At 35.5% G+C, this 15,376-nt stretch overlaps 1 protein-coding gene across 1 annotated transcript in view; it reads left to right on the forward strand.

Annotated features, from left to right (window-relative positions):
- TUSC3 (tumor suppressor candidate 3) overlaps positions 1–11,921 on the forward strand; it is a 105,159-nt gene extending 93,238 nt beyond the window's left edge. The window contains exons 8-10 of the mRNA XM_059470462.1: positions 1,578–1,652; positions 4,385–4,475; positions 11,604–11,921. Of these exons, the coding sequence (XP_059326445.1) occupies positions 1,578–1,652; positions 4,385–4,475; positions 11,604–11,619 (182 nt within the window). The 3' untranslated portion in view covers positions 11,620–11,921. The remainder of the gene's footprint in view (positions 1–1,577; positions 1,653–4,384; positions 4,476–11,603) is intronic.
- The last annotated feature ends 3,455 nt before the right edge of the window (positions 11,922–15,376 follow it).

A 15,376-nucleotide genomic window follows, 5' to 3' on the forward strand; every position in this document is an offset into this window, starting at 1 on the left:
AGAGCATAGCAGTAGAACAGGAGATTCCCAGTCTCATGTGCTCATGTATCTGAATCTTAACAGGTAAAACTTTTAGAAAGCAATTTTTGTATCACGGATTCCAAGATTATTTTTTTTCACAGTATTTTGCCTTTTTTTTTTTTTTTTTTTAGTATTTTTTCAAGTGCAGTCATAAGCTTTTGGAAGACTTGAATGTAACCAATTATTCACAGACTAGCTCTGTGTCTTGCAGCTTGTACATGTGTGAGGAATTTAATTTGAGTTACTAGCATGATTTTAATTGGAGCTTAACTTAGGACTGTAGGAAGATGTCTGCATCAAAGAGGTGATGTAAAAATTATATTTCCTCTATGTTGCCTATTTGCTTCTGCCATCTTTCACCATTGATGTATACTTCTAAAAATCTTGTTATTCTTCATTTGACTTTTCTCAGTTTGTGTGTATAAAATTTGGAAGTCAAACCTGAATCAGGCTGCTCATCTCTTAGGAAGTGTGATTGTGTTAGCATTGACAGTTCTAAATCCTTTTGCTCAAGCTCAGCTTAATTAAAATTTTACAATGAAAATTTCAGATGCCTTTGAACATTTTGGTCTAATTTTGAACATTCCTAAAATGAAAAATATTAATATATTATGATTAGTGCAAGTGTAATGTTATGAGAGGCAGGTATTACTTATGGATCTAGCACATTTGAAGTATCTTCTTGAATGGTGTGCATAAATAATAACATCTTATTCTTGAAGTCTGTAGTCATCATGCCCTCGGTTAAGTAATGTTGAAACCTGGAACCTTATTTGACCATCTGTAAAAGTGTGTTGAAGTTTGTGTTTGCTGCTGTTGTGACCTATGCTTCTCATGATTCACACCTGCTTCAGAGTAGCATTCAGGCTTGCCTCTGCTTCAGAACAGATGTTATGCACAGTAGTAACTGTTCCTTTTTGTTGATATGGTTTCAAATAAACAATCAGGAGAATGGCTTAAGAGCTTGCTAGATTAGTGAAATTGTTTTATTGTTATGTACTTGTTCACGTTTGTAACAGTCATAATGAGACAACAAAACACTGAAAGTGACTGAGGACTTTGCCTCTGAGATGTTTCTCTGCTAAACTGTTAAGCAATATGACACTAAAGAGGGAGTTAATGTCTTATCTAAATGCAGAGGAAGATAAACCAGTCCAACTGCTTCACTCTGTGTCAAATAAACAGTGAATTTTGTGCAATTGCAGTGAATGATTTCTGGATCTTACAGTTTTTGCTTTTTAAAAATCTTCTGCTACAATATACAGAATATTTTAAAATATTGGGGAATGGATATTTCCATAACTGTCCAAAATTTGTGTCCTACTTGATGACTTCTCCTTCTTTGATTTTTTTAAAATCCAGAATGCACAAAGAAATTCCTGCACATTTTTGCCACAGGTGAATGTATCAGTACAGTACAGATTGCGATATGCATTTGTTATATATGAATACCTTCTTTCATTTTATGAACTTGAGAGCTGTAGTTCATAGATGTACCTTTGTGGCTTTCTGAGGTATCCACACATCTGCTGCTTTCCTTGACAATGGCAATTCAGATGCTGCTATCACCATGGGAATGGTACTCCTGAATGAAGCTGCTACCTCCAAAGGAGATGTTGGAAAAAGGAGAAGTAAGTTGTACTTTATAGCTAAAGTAATGCTTGGACAATTAGAAGACGCTGTGAAATTACAAGTGAATATCTGATTAAGTTTTCAGACAGTCTCTACTTAAACCAATGTTTACCTTTAGTTGTTTGGAAAAGAGGAAAGCATAAAAATTCTGTTGATAAAACTACATTCACATGAAATAGTAACAGTAAAAAATTGCTTTAAGCATTTTCAGCCAAGGTACAGCTTGACACAGTATCTCTACTACATTGCATAAATGCTTTTTGGCTCTTGAATTATATCAGAAGTCGGTGGTATTAAAAAACAAGAGTTTCAAAATGTTGTTTTAAGATGGCAACATCCAAAAGAGTGTGAAAATTATTTTATTTGGTACTCTTGCCAGTATCAAGTCTCCAGAGGAAGGTGGAAGCCCAACAGTAGGTTTAATACAGAACATACCTAATCTGAAATGTCTAAAGATATTTAGCTTGAAGTGCAATTTTTAATGTTTTTCTGAATTTAGTTGGTACTCAGAATATTTGTGAGATTTTTTTTCTCAATGAATCACATAAACACACAATATGAAAGTGTTTTATCCAGAATCAAAATTCCTCACTGTTATGTCAAACAAGGTTTTAATGAGTATGACATGGGTTGAAACAAAGATGCCCATCTGCCTTTGCACCTTTTATATACCCTTATTTTTCTCATACAAGCCATTGAAGGTCTTTGGAAGATATCAGAATTCCTACACTGCCTCCTCTTTCTTTTGAGGCCAGTTCTTTAGGTTCCCTGTAATACACAGTATTGCAGATAGAGCTGGCCAACCATTTTCTTTAAAAGGATTCTAGAACTCTTCATGATAACTGGGTGAATAACTAGAGATATCTCTATAGTGATTTGAAGGTCTCCTTCAGCAAGCTGTAGATGTGTCATTAATTCTGAATATCTTCTATAGCAGCTAGCTATAACAGTGGTGTCAAAGTGATGCCTTAGGTTTTTTGCTTTTATATTTTTCAGATTCTGTACTGCTTTAGTGTGTAGTTCTGAGCTTCATATAAAGGGATGGTGAGCTCTCTTCACAGAGTAGGTAGACAAAACAATTCCTTTTCTAGCTTGGGAACAAGGACAACTTATCCAAATTTCAGGTCCAAGAGCATAAACAACAGTGGAACGAAGAGAGAAAAACAGGAAGGATGGGACTTCATAACCTAAAGCTATAATTGGACCATTAACTCCAATATGCAAACGTACCAGGACTTATAAAACTATGAGACCTTGTGACCAATCGCCCATTCTGTACCATTTTGGTTTATCTTGGGTGTAGCCCTGGCTGGGCTCTTGTGCTGCCCAAGGTTTAATCATTGAGGCCTTTAACACCTATTTTATTCTTTAGCTCTGTCTACTCTGTTCTAGGACAGCCTTCATAAGGTATCAAAAGGATACAGTGCCATAAGTTTAACTGGAATATGATTGAAGATCTGGGCCTGTGAACACAGGCACAGTGAAATATCAGTGGACTGCAGTAAAAACTCAGGCTCTTTGTGGCCATTATGTGAATGTTTTTTGTGTATCTGCTTTGCACTGTTCATGCTTCCAGTTTATTCATCCATGCTTGTAAATCATATTTGTGAGTGGTGATTTCTTTATAATGAAGTATGTTTATTAGGTTTGTACCTGGCTAGTTTTCTCAAAATAACTGTAGAAATTTTATATTCCAGTTGACATGTGTCACTTTCCACATGGTCAGTTTTAATGAAAAAATGCATCATTGTCCGTTTCCTTGGCTTCATGTTTTCTCATCCTTCACTCAAAGGCAGCGCACTTTTGAAGCATGAATATTGCAATTAAATAGCAAAGAGTTGGCTGAAGCAGGAATAGTATAAGAAGAGGAATTTTTAAAATCAAAGTAGCTCACTAGAATCAAAATGTTATCTAATGTAGATGAGCTGCATCTCAGTTTGGAACATGTGCCCCTTTTTAAAAAAATTACTTGCAGTAGAGTGGGCTATCACAATCAAGAAGGTTTTATGCTATTAGTGCACAGGATGCCAACAGATGTTCCAAATTTTGTTTGTTAATTTAAGCATTTACTTTGTTAGTTCATTCTTTATCTGAAAAGATGCAAAGCACTTTCACCTGGACGGTATCAGAAGATCTGCATCATTGTTATCATCTTCAGAACCTGAAGATTTATATTGCTAGTGAGCTAAGAGTAAAAAGTAATTTGGCTGCCAGCCTTGGAACTTAGAACAGTGACATTTTTAGCAATTATTAACTTGATATAGTAGTTACTAAGCTGCCTTTACTACTACTTCAGCCATAGACGGTTGGCTAGAGACAACATGATTCCATTAGTCAAGGGGCATTTTTCTAAATGGAATTTTTTTTTCCAAAAACAACAAGCAAATACCTGAAATGACATTATTTGATATGTATAATTTAATGGGCTATTAAATCCATTATCAGCAGTAAAGTGATTGCATCCACATACATTTGACTTTCAAATTTCTGCTTTTTTCTTGAAAATACATTTGCCCTGACAGGTTATTTTTTCCTAATAACCATAAATGTTATTTCCATATCTGTTTGAAATCCTGTCAGAAGATAGTGGGCTTCAGTAGTCAAGGCAGTAACATTTTGTATTTAACTGTGTCAGAATTCTCTATAAATGATTGACATAAATAATATTGTTTGTAGAGATTGCAGTTTTAAATCTTTTATGTGCTAATAAACAAAGTTATTTTCTTTCCAGTAATATGTCTGGTAGGCCTTGGTCTTGTGGTCTTTTTCTTCAGCTTCCTGCTGTCAATATTTCGCTCCAAATACCATGGCTACCCATACAGGTAATCTGTCTTTAAATTCTCATCCTATAGACTGTAATAGCTCTGTAGAAGTTTAAGAATTGCTTTCAGCTAAACAATCTTTAATCTTTACCACTGAAGTCAATGGAAGGTGGTAGAAGCAGGAAGACTGGTGATTAATTTAAACAACCCAAAAAGGGCTGGAGTGCAACTGTTAAAGCAGACCAGTTAAAAGGGTTTGAGCACAGATGTGTGACATACGCAGCGGCCCCCTGAAAAATGCAGAAAAAAAACATGCTTTGGTTTGTAAGGCTTTATTAGATATTTATTTTTGTATAACTAAGATGTACATAAGACAGAGCACAAAAAACAAAGCACTGTATGCTGCTAAGATTTGACTTCACTAAAAGTACCCTTTTCTTTTGTCAGTCGCACCATGCAGGAGAGAAAGGATTATAGTTTTTCTAACTTATACATATACCTGTCAGTTAAACAGCTGCAGTTTTTCTGACAAGTGAAAAAGTAGATTTCTCTGATTCGGCCACATGATTAGTACAACAGCCAGTTTTGTATTTTTTGTTAAATTCCACTAAAAAGGATTCAGCCTTGCAAAGCCAACTTAGATGTAACATTTCAGCTATAACCTTACAATTTTTCTGTTAGTTTTTGCTCTAAGACTTCAGTAACATTTCAGCTATAACCTTACAATTTTTCTGTTAGTTTGTGCTCTAAGACTTCAGAACTATTTGAATTTTTACAGAGCTTGGTCTCTTTACGCTATTTAATTGACATTTAGGTTTCTTCAGATTAGTTTTATTATTTAATAACACCATACTGAAGACAAGGAAACTCTTTCTGTTGCAATATGTGCACAAGGTTTGCTCCTGCTTTTTAGTAATTTCTGCTAAGGAAAGAGTTCTGTAAAGGACTCGGTAGCATCATACTGCAAAATTTCATCAGTATGAAATTAATAGACATTTGGGATAGACTGTCCTGCTTCTCACCATCCTCTCTGGAGATTACTTCTAGCTTGACTGAGTTGGGATGAAAGGCAGGATCCAGTTTTCCTAAGTGTGCCATGCAGTTTATTAGTTACTAAAGAGAGCCTGACAATTCTACTAGTTTCATTTTTAGTTCACATTAGGAATGTTCATACCACCTATTAACATCATGCTTCTATATCTGTGCCAGACTTTGCATTGCTTTTGTGAATGTTTGCAATAGGGGATTTTGGCTGCTGCCTGATACCTTGGATGTCTGGTGCTGAGCAGCGTTGTGAGCATTAGTGTGCTCTGTGAGTTTGCCTGCCAACACCATACCATTGGTGTTAGTGCAAACTTAGTCACTGAATACATCTTGTACTATCAGGTATTATAAACTTTGAGAATCTTAATTTAAATAATGTAGGGCTTTTCCCTCTTGTCTTGCTAATCTGTTTGCTGTAAATGCTAGGTGGAGTAGAGTTTTAAATTTTATTCTCCCCACAATTAATCTAGAATTTATTGAAATACCAGATGTCTTTTAATGGGAGTGTCTAGCAGAAGTTGGAGCCTATGTAGATTTCATACTTCTCTTTTATTATCCAAGCTAAGAATAAAGGAGAGCAAGATTTGGGGCTAGGGAGCAGCATTGTATTAAAAGCTTATTCATTTGATAGGTGATACATATTAAAAGTGTAGCTGCTAGTATGCTAAAGCTGGTTAAAAAATAAATAAATTCAGGACAATGAAAAAGGATAATTCATCACAATCCTGATAAAATAAAGTAGTGCCATATCATGTTGTTACTGTGAAGAAATTACTAGATCCATAAACCAAATTCTGTCTTAAGGAGCTAATTAGACTCAATACCACAACTTATAAATCAAGTAAATTCATAAAGAAATTAACAGCATTTATGCCTAAACTCATAGGAAACATTTAATAGCTGGGTAAATGTGATGCAGTTTTCTTGGGGTTTTTTAAATACTGTTACTGCTTCTTCATGATTAAGCAAGATCTTTTGGGCTTAGTTGGTCTGTCCTGGATGGTTCCAAGTTTTCATGGTAATAAATTAATCATTCAATCTTAAATCCTCACAATCCTCTAGTATTGGAAACCATCACTGGAGCTGATCCTTTTGCTCTGCTATTATCAAATTTCATTTACTCATTTAAAATGTAAATGTGTAATTTATTTATCAGGTCCTTTCCAGTGCTAAATCGTTCATGTTTCTGTTGGTCTCTTGGGTAGCTCTGACCCAATTTGCTGTTATTTTAAATAAACACTGTTGATTATTTGACACTTCAGTAGTCACAATGTGTCATCTTCACAATCCCGCAGCATTTTTTAGAGAAGCCTCTTTGTTTCTTGTGAATAGTTCTTAAGGATTTTAATGAATATACAATACACTGAGGCGGACCAAGTATATAAACTCTTATTTTTTCTTTCCTCTTTTAATTTAGTATCTTGCATTTTAACTTCAGTCTTATGTGCTAAAATCCATTAATCTTTTTGTCTGAATTCCTTAAGATCTTCCAAGAAGTTCCATTTCCACACCTCATCAATTGATCCCAATGCAGATATATCTTAAGATGTGAAATATGTCTATCCTTTTCCTTTCACTGGTTGTAGATTTCACCTTGAAACTCTCAGTCTTTATGTGATGAATTGTCCTCAGGCTAGTAAAGCTTTGCCTTTAACAATACTAACAACAATGCATACTAATGATCTGTGAGGGGAAAAGTGACATTATGTTGGCCTGCCTAAAGCAACAGTTAAAGAAAACTGAAATTGCTTTAATGCTAGATGCATGACCTCAAGCATCAACTTCCCTAGCCTACTTAAAAAAGAAAAAAATTCCAATGTCCTAAATTGTTTTCATTCCCTGGCATTGAACAGCCAAGTCAGTTCTTTGTGAAATATCATGCATTGGTAAGAAGTGAAACAATAACACAATCTGCTGTGCATCCTCTTTTCTGCAGTGACCTCCAGGTAGCGAAGATAACTGAAAACAGAGCTGGGTATACATAAACAGTCAAAAACTGGAAAAAAAAACATTATTTATTTTTCTAATGGGGTCTATAAGGTGCTCTTTAGAGGGCATGTATATAGGAAGGGACAGTAATTTTGAAAGACTTTTCGATCCACTTCAGACATTCCCATTTCTGATTTGATTCTTTCTTTCACAAGATTTTCTTCTTGAAGGCTAATGTTGGGCAAAAATTGTTTCATTAATATGCTGGTAAAATACTCTTACATAGTATAGCTTTGAAATGGGAAAGGTGATTCAAAGTGGGGGGGTCATCATGAAGGTTACTCACTAAGCAAGTACAATCATCACAGATGAGCTCACATGCAGCAAATCTTTCTGCTAGGCCCATTTTAGCCATGGCAGGAATTTTTCATGGCTGTATTAATCTACCTTTTTATGGGGACGAGATGAAATTTTTCATTTTGCTAAACCTTTCACTTTAATTGATATCATTAACTGTTGAAAGATTATGTAATAATTTTATTTTATACTCTTGAGCATTTTCTCTTTATAATTCTTTCTGGATATAACAAGTGTGTTGATATATCTTGGACAATGTTTTTAGGAAGCCTTCTCACACTATTATTTAAAGTGAATAAATGATATATTAAATATCAGATATACTCAGTGACTGAGCAATAAAATGTAATTATAACAATACAGAATTTCATCTGTCATCTCATACACATGGGAGTGACACAGAGACTGTTCTTCACTATATGCCAAAATCGTGAAGTCTGAGTTGACTTTGCAAGTTAGGAAAGAGCTTGGCTCTCTGGAAACCACACCATAGGCAGTTCCAGCCCAAAAAGCATACAGAATATGAAAAAGAAGGAGCATGCTAAGAACAGAAGATACCAGTTCATAAGCACAGTATTGTATTATTGGGAATTTTAGGCATGTAAATATTTGTTACACTGCTTCAAGAGGATGCAGAGAAAAGTTTCATCCATGCCTTAATAGTATTAAAAACATTTCTTGTTTTTTTCATTTTTTAGCTTTGGCTGCAACCTAACTGCCCTAGATTGTTTTTTCTGCTTTGTTTTCTGAGTGAAACTTCTACCACCATTTCATTACTCTTTACACTTTAAATTGATCTTTCAAGCCTACATTTTATCATTAGTTGTTTTAATCTCAATTTAAATGAAATAAACACCTTAAAATTCTATGTTTTCATAATTTTTCATTAATTATATTTTGAATTTTTTTAGAACCTGCCTTGCAGTTGAATATTTCATTATCCAATTATCCTTCATAGCCATTATATTTCAGTATTATTTACAAGAGTAATGTGAATTTTTTTAGTTAAACCATAAAAAATAATCAGCCTTCTGACCTATGTATTGATGGAATAGAAAATACATATTCTTTATTGGCTAGCAGATAAAATGAACTAAACTGTGCAAAGCATGATAAATAAGAGATGCCTTATTTTCATCAAAACCCCATAAATGTTAAGTCAGACATAAAGTATTCATTTATTGCGTGGGGAAGGACAGTCAATGCAACAGGACACACAAATTGTAAGATGCCCCAGAGCTTGAAAAATCCTTATATTCACTGTATACACATCTGTGTTGTAATTAAATTAGTTTCAGTAAAGAAATCCTGTATAATACTAAAGTTGTAATTAAATGCAAGTGACTAAAATAGAATAGTTATTTCTTGGAAATATGGCGGAAAAAATATTATTACATAGAACAAGTAGTATTTACAGACATATGAAATTAAATTTATTAATAAACATGCGCATACTACTAACAGCTTTTTAGGTATTTCATGCACAATTACATTTATTTACCTCAAGTTTATGAATTGGTAAACCTACTTCTGATACAAAACAGCATTCACAATTTGATTTATAGTGCCCAGCAAAATTGGCTACTTTCTTTAAAACAGCAGAAATCAAGATTATTTTAAAAGACAGGAAAACAATAATACACAGTTGTCAAAAGAAAGCCTTTACGTTTAGTATATTCTATACTACTACAATTAATGTGGCTAAACAGTATGTTGTTCATGAAAGAAGCTGCCCATGGAAGTGGAAGGCAACACAGTATAAAGTCCCTCTATTCATCTAAACCATCTAACAGCATGCTGAGTTCATGAAAAGCCACAGACCTCCATATTCTTCTCTATAGGAAGTGTTGACATCAGTGCTGGTTTCTAATCCTTTAAAAAAATGGGAGATCTGAATTCTAGATGTCTGGACCTGTAGCAGGTCTCTTAGGAAGGATGTGCTTCTTATTGTGGCAAACAGTGTGGATGCTCTTCTCCCAGTAGGACCTTCCTTCTTTGATTATCACCACTAAAAACAACTCTTTTTGCTCATATGCCTTTTACTTTTACCTATTTCTATCCATTCCCATCTAGTTTTATGTCTGGAGGGGCACAGTTTATCCAGGCTTTCCTATTCTGCTTCACCCTGTTTTGCAACATGTTTTCTTCTGTCTGTCTGCAGATCTATGCCAATGGATGTTGTCCAATTTGTTACTCTTGATTTTTTAGAAACTGCCCACCCCCCATCTCCTCCTTTGTGGTACTCTATGGTTTTTTCATGGCGTTTTGGCTTTTTATAGTTTTCCATAAAGTCAAAGAATAGCTGGGGTTGAAGTGACTCCTGGAGATTAATCACTCTTCTAAAGTAGGTTCACTTATAGCAGTTTGAACAAGATCACTTCCAGGCAGGTTTTTGACAGAAAGAACCTCCACAACCTCTCTGGATAGCCTATTCCACTGCTCTCTCACCCTTGAAATGAAAAAGTTTGTCCTCATACTCCGATGGAAATTGAGGTGTTTCAGCTTTCTGCCTACACTTGTTTTAGAACTTTCAGTGTTTCTTTTGTCTATATTCTATATCATGTCTCTTAGCTGCTAAAGGTGCAGTTCCCTTATAGACCGAAACTAAGGATCAATAGCTGTGGTAGTAGCATGTTGATCCAACTGCTGTATTTGTATTTCTTTGCTGTTACATATTGAGTCCTCTACACCTCTTACGTCTATCAATTCTAGGCTTAAGAAATCTTCAGCCCTTCCTACTCTTCTCTCCAAACTTTTTCACTACTATTAGTCCTCTCTCTTCTCCTCTCAGTTCCTTTCCTATACATGGCCTTACACATCTGTTCTAGACCTGGGTTTTCAGTCACATGTGCTCAGCATTCCCTTACTTCCCCCTTCAGTCCTCTGCAATTCTTGTCTCCATGAAGTAGTTCTTGCTGCTTTTCCCAATTGTTAATCCCTTCCCCCCCCAGCACCAGACAGTTGCTGTCTGATTTGCTTTGCTTTATATGTCTTGCCCAACGAGCTTGTCAGCCTTTTGCAGCAGTGAACATCTTTATACTGATAGAGTCTTTTAAACTTGTGGCACTGGTATTTATGTTTTGTTATGATTAACTAATTAATGCCATGAATGGAAAAACAGGTGAAATTCCTACATCATGTATGCTAGTGCACACTGCATGTCTAGGAGTTGAAAGACCTACCCGGCAAAGCTAGAGGCAGTACTTCCATTTAGCAGTTGCTAACTTGTGTGTTTGCACAGTTAGTCCATAGTCTTGCACAAGTCTCTGTCTCTCTGGGTTCCCACTTCCTAGTCTATGGGATTTGATTAAGTACTTAGAAAGCTGTGACACACAATATATATCTACATTTTAGAAATAAAAAGTTCCCTTCCAGGTGTAAAGAAACATCAATGTCATTGGAAACTTCTTAATTTATTAAAATACTAAGAATTTAAGAGTCTGCAACCCTACAGAGCCTTGCCAATTGCTCTATACTCTCCCAACTCTGGGGCCACTTCAGCAGTAAAAGAAGATGGTTTTAAATAAACCTGAAACATCCCCTGGGAAAGATTCCTCACTTCAAGTAATAAGAGCAGATGCAGAACTTGATTAAAGAGAACAGATGTTTGAAGAGCGTTTTTAATTTTTTTAAATAGGCAAATTTAAGTTTCAATCACTTATGTTTTATTTGATAACTTTCATGCTTGCTTAGTAATTACTAAATGGAATATAAAAACTTAAGAGATTATTACACAAATGTCAAATGACTTTTCAAATTAATGTTTTGACGTCCTTGTTTATTATTCTTTTCGAATAATTTTGGTGCTATGTTTTATATGCATTTTTCAGCATTTAATCATGTTTTCTTTCTTTTCAGCTTCTTAATTAAATGAATTCAAGTGGGATTCACTTAGAGCTGCTTACCATGAAGATAAGCTATAACTGCTATTTTCAGCTCACCAATGTTACATGTATTCAAGAATCTTTTGTTGGTTCATTTGTTTTTGTGATAATTTATATAGTATCGTGATAGAGAAATGAATGCAGTTTTATGCAATGAATGCATAATTTATAGAAACATATAGTAAATATCTCATTGGGAAGTGCTAAAATGCTATGAATATAGTGTGCTCAAGAATTTAAATAAATTTCAGTATAATGGGCTTCTGTTTAAGTCTTCCTTATTAACTGTACTACATGGATCCAAAGGGTATTTCTGAGATTTTTCACCGGAAGTTTGAGACGTGCTTTTGAACTGAACAAAATAAAATCAGTTCTTCAGTTACAATTAAGAGACACACCCTGGTGGAAACTATTATTTAATTACTACACCTTACCCTCACTTTGCTTTGTAACAGAGTATTTGTATAGAGTCTCTGATCAGCTCTGACATGCTGAGCCATTAACATAAAATTCTATTCTACACATTTTCATCCTGGAGTTCTCTTCCTGACTCAGCAGTGTGTAGAATACATACATTATAAGTTCATCTTTCTCTTATACCAAAGGATGAAATTCATAATGGAATTCATTGTGTTGCAGCAGTCAGAACTCAGATCCTTTTAAGGACTGAGTCTGTGGTGACAAAATGGGAGGGTGGGGAGCAACAATATTTTATAACCTAAAACATGCTTATTTTCTGAAGTAGCAACAGGAGGAAGGTATTACTCAATGATGCTTGTAACACAGTACAGGTGAGCCTATTGCCACTGGGGTTACAGCAGTTGCCAGTTTTATGTGTCCACTGAGCTCTGTGAAAAGCCTGTATAGGAATTAGTAATGCCATTTAAAAATGCCATTTTTTAGCAGTTCACATCTCATATTATGTGAATTACTCATAAATCCTTGTATACACCTACACAGTATATTCTCAGTGGCTCAGGAAACAATCATCACAAGATACTCTACCTCAGTCCTACTTCTTTTCCTCCCTACTGGCAGTTTTCCAACTGGAACTTTTTCAAGTACCAATTCACTGTCAGTAGCATTAGGAATTTCTTCATTCATAATATAAAAATGCCTCTAAATATGAGGAGAAGATTGACTAGACTTTACAAAACTCACTTTATCTTATGTATTTACTATTTCTTCTCCAGAAATACTGGTATGTTAAGAACTGGGAAACATTTTTGGACAAGGAAAAAAAAAAAGAAAGAGGAAAGACAGCTTATATCTTACACAAAACCAGAGCAAGACCTACTTGTTACCCTAGTGAAAACACTAGAAGGTTGTAGAGCAATATTTAAATTAGAAGCTGAGTAAAAACAAACTCAAAACCCCTGGTTCACTGACTGGTATGGACTGTGAAGGGAGTTGCAGCCTTTTCAGAGATGCTTCAGCTGTTATTCAGGAAGGCAGATCAGCTTGCCCATGATTCCAGTTGAGTGGCACGTACCACTGGAAGCCAGGACAGAATTCACAAGACCTTTATGTCAGTGATAGAGGCTTGAGAAAGGGATGGAAAAATTAAGTTGTATGGTATTCAACAACACCCCTGGTATTACAAGCATTCAAAGCCCTGGTAGGATAATAAATAAATCACTAGGACAGTTATCGGGCTAATGGCTTAAGGATGGCACAGCTAGATCTGCAGGTGACAGAGTGGGGCTGTATGAGAAATATGACATAGAGTGTGACAGCACAAACATCTTACAGGAAAAACAAGAAGCAGAGCAGTAAGTCTCCATGGCTGGAAGTTGTATTCTAAAAAAAGAGTTAGAACTGTGCTGCTTGATGAAGATGAGAAGTGATTAGAAAGTGAAAGAAAAACTGCAAGTTTCAGACAGGAAGTAATAGTGAGAGATCTTAAGACCTTGTGCTAATGAGACTAAATATTTCAGCTTATGAGGTAAAGCATTCCAGTGACACATGACTGCCTGCTGGAACAGCTAATAGATCTCACATAGTATTCAACTCAAAAGCAGCAGCTTGAGTATTGCATGGGTACTAACATACTATGTAAGAGGTATTCATGGGATAGCTACTCTGTAACAAGAACCACAGTACAGTACATGTTGTTGTAAGACAGGAAAAGTGAAATCTGAAATCATTTGGAGTATATTAGAAATAAAGGCAGTTAATAATGCAAACTACCCCCCTCAAACAACAACAAACAATAAGCAAAAAGTGAGACACCTACAAACAGCCTGGTGGCTGTTTAATACTTCATTAGAAGCACAGATAAAATATGTGCCACAATTTAAAAAGCAATAAAAAACACAGCAGCACACAGATCAAGTGTAAAAACAACAGGTTCAAAAAAAATCATCTGAAAATGATGCTCATCATGGTAGCATGGTCTTCTTAAAATACACCTAAAGCAGGGAACTAGTCAGAGAGTTGATGACAGAGGTGTAAGAAGGGGCACCCATTGATAAAGACTGTGACAGAGAAGCCAAATTCTCTGCAGCAGCTAGGCCAGAAGATTTAGGTCAACATAGTCTGGCACATTCTGTGTAATTGTTTTAAATAGATAAGCTAGGTGCTGGTAAGATCTTGGGACCAAATAGCATTTATCCAAGAGCTCTGAAAGAAATCAAATGTGAGATTGCAGAACTGCTGAGCAAGGTGCCTTTACCTATCATTACAGATTGCCTCTGTGTCAGAGGCCTGAGAGATGGCCAGCACAGCTGTCACCTATAAAAAGAAGAGTCTAGAGGGAAAGCTAAGCTACAGACCAGTGAACAATTTCAGTCCTGATGGGATGGTCTAGTTGGCAATGAAGAGTAAGGTTACTGAGAGCAAGGATAAACATAGTCATCTGAAAAAGGTGTAGGACTTACAAAGGAGAATTTAGGTTCACAAAGCTTGTAGATGGCTAAAATAGCGTCTGAAAAGCACAAGGATAAAAATCCCTTGGTAAGGATTTATTAATCTAATATGGAATCGGAAGAGATGTCCTTCTTGAAAACCCAATTAAGATACCAAGAGAAGGATAGGGCTTAATGAGCACTTTTTATGGCACTATGCATCCTTCCTGGAAACTAGTGCTGGGACCACTGGAATACATCTTCATCAGTGATGTGTAGAAAATGCACAGACAGTGCAACCTGTGTTACAGATAAGCTCACAGTACTGTGCTGAGGGAGAAAAGTCCACCAAAACTCTGATGGGTAAAACTGGAGTGTTTTGATGGGTAAAAACTTGGGAATACATCTAGAGAAAAATAAATACCTTGTTCATTTAACACTCAGGAAAAAGACACAAGTGAACAAATTTTAACAGAGTTGTCAGTGTGCACTGACAGCCAAAGAGGAGATGTTTTGTGTCATCAGTAGAGGGGTTTGGATAACAAGGGAGGACAAAATTACAACTACACAAAATCTTTGTGGATTCCTGTTGAGTTCTGTATGTAGTTGTGATCCATACATCCCAAAGACTGAGCAGTTCAAGGTACAAGTGGAGATAAGCAAGCAGTGTCTCTTAAAAGAGCTCAGATTCTAAACAAGCAGGAGTATGGTACTAAAAAACCTAAAGACACTTTTCACTAGTTCATGCTTGCAGCAGTGGACACCTAAAAACTTTTAATAAAAGAAATCCTTACTTGAGGATCAAAGTATAAGAGATTCATAGAAGCAAAACCTTGCAAAAGAAAACGTAAAAAAAAAAAAAAAGGCACTATATTTTTTCAATTAAATTTAACTCCAGATA

Source organism: Ammospiza nelsoni, chromosome 4 (genome assembly GCF_027579445.1).
Source record: "Ammospiza nelsoni isolate bAmmNel1 chromosome 4, bAmmNel1.pri, whole genome shotgun sequence".
In the NCBI taxonomy this organism is placed as follows: Eukaryota; Metazoa; Chordata; class Aves; order Passeriformes; family Passerellidae; genus Ammospiza; species Ammospiza nelsoni.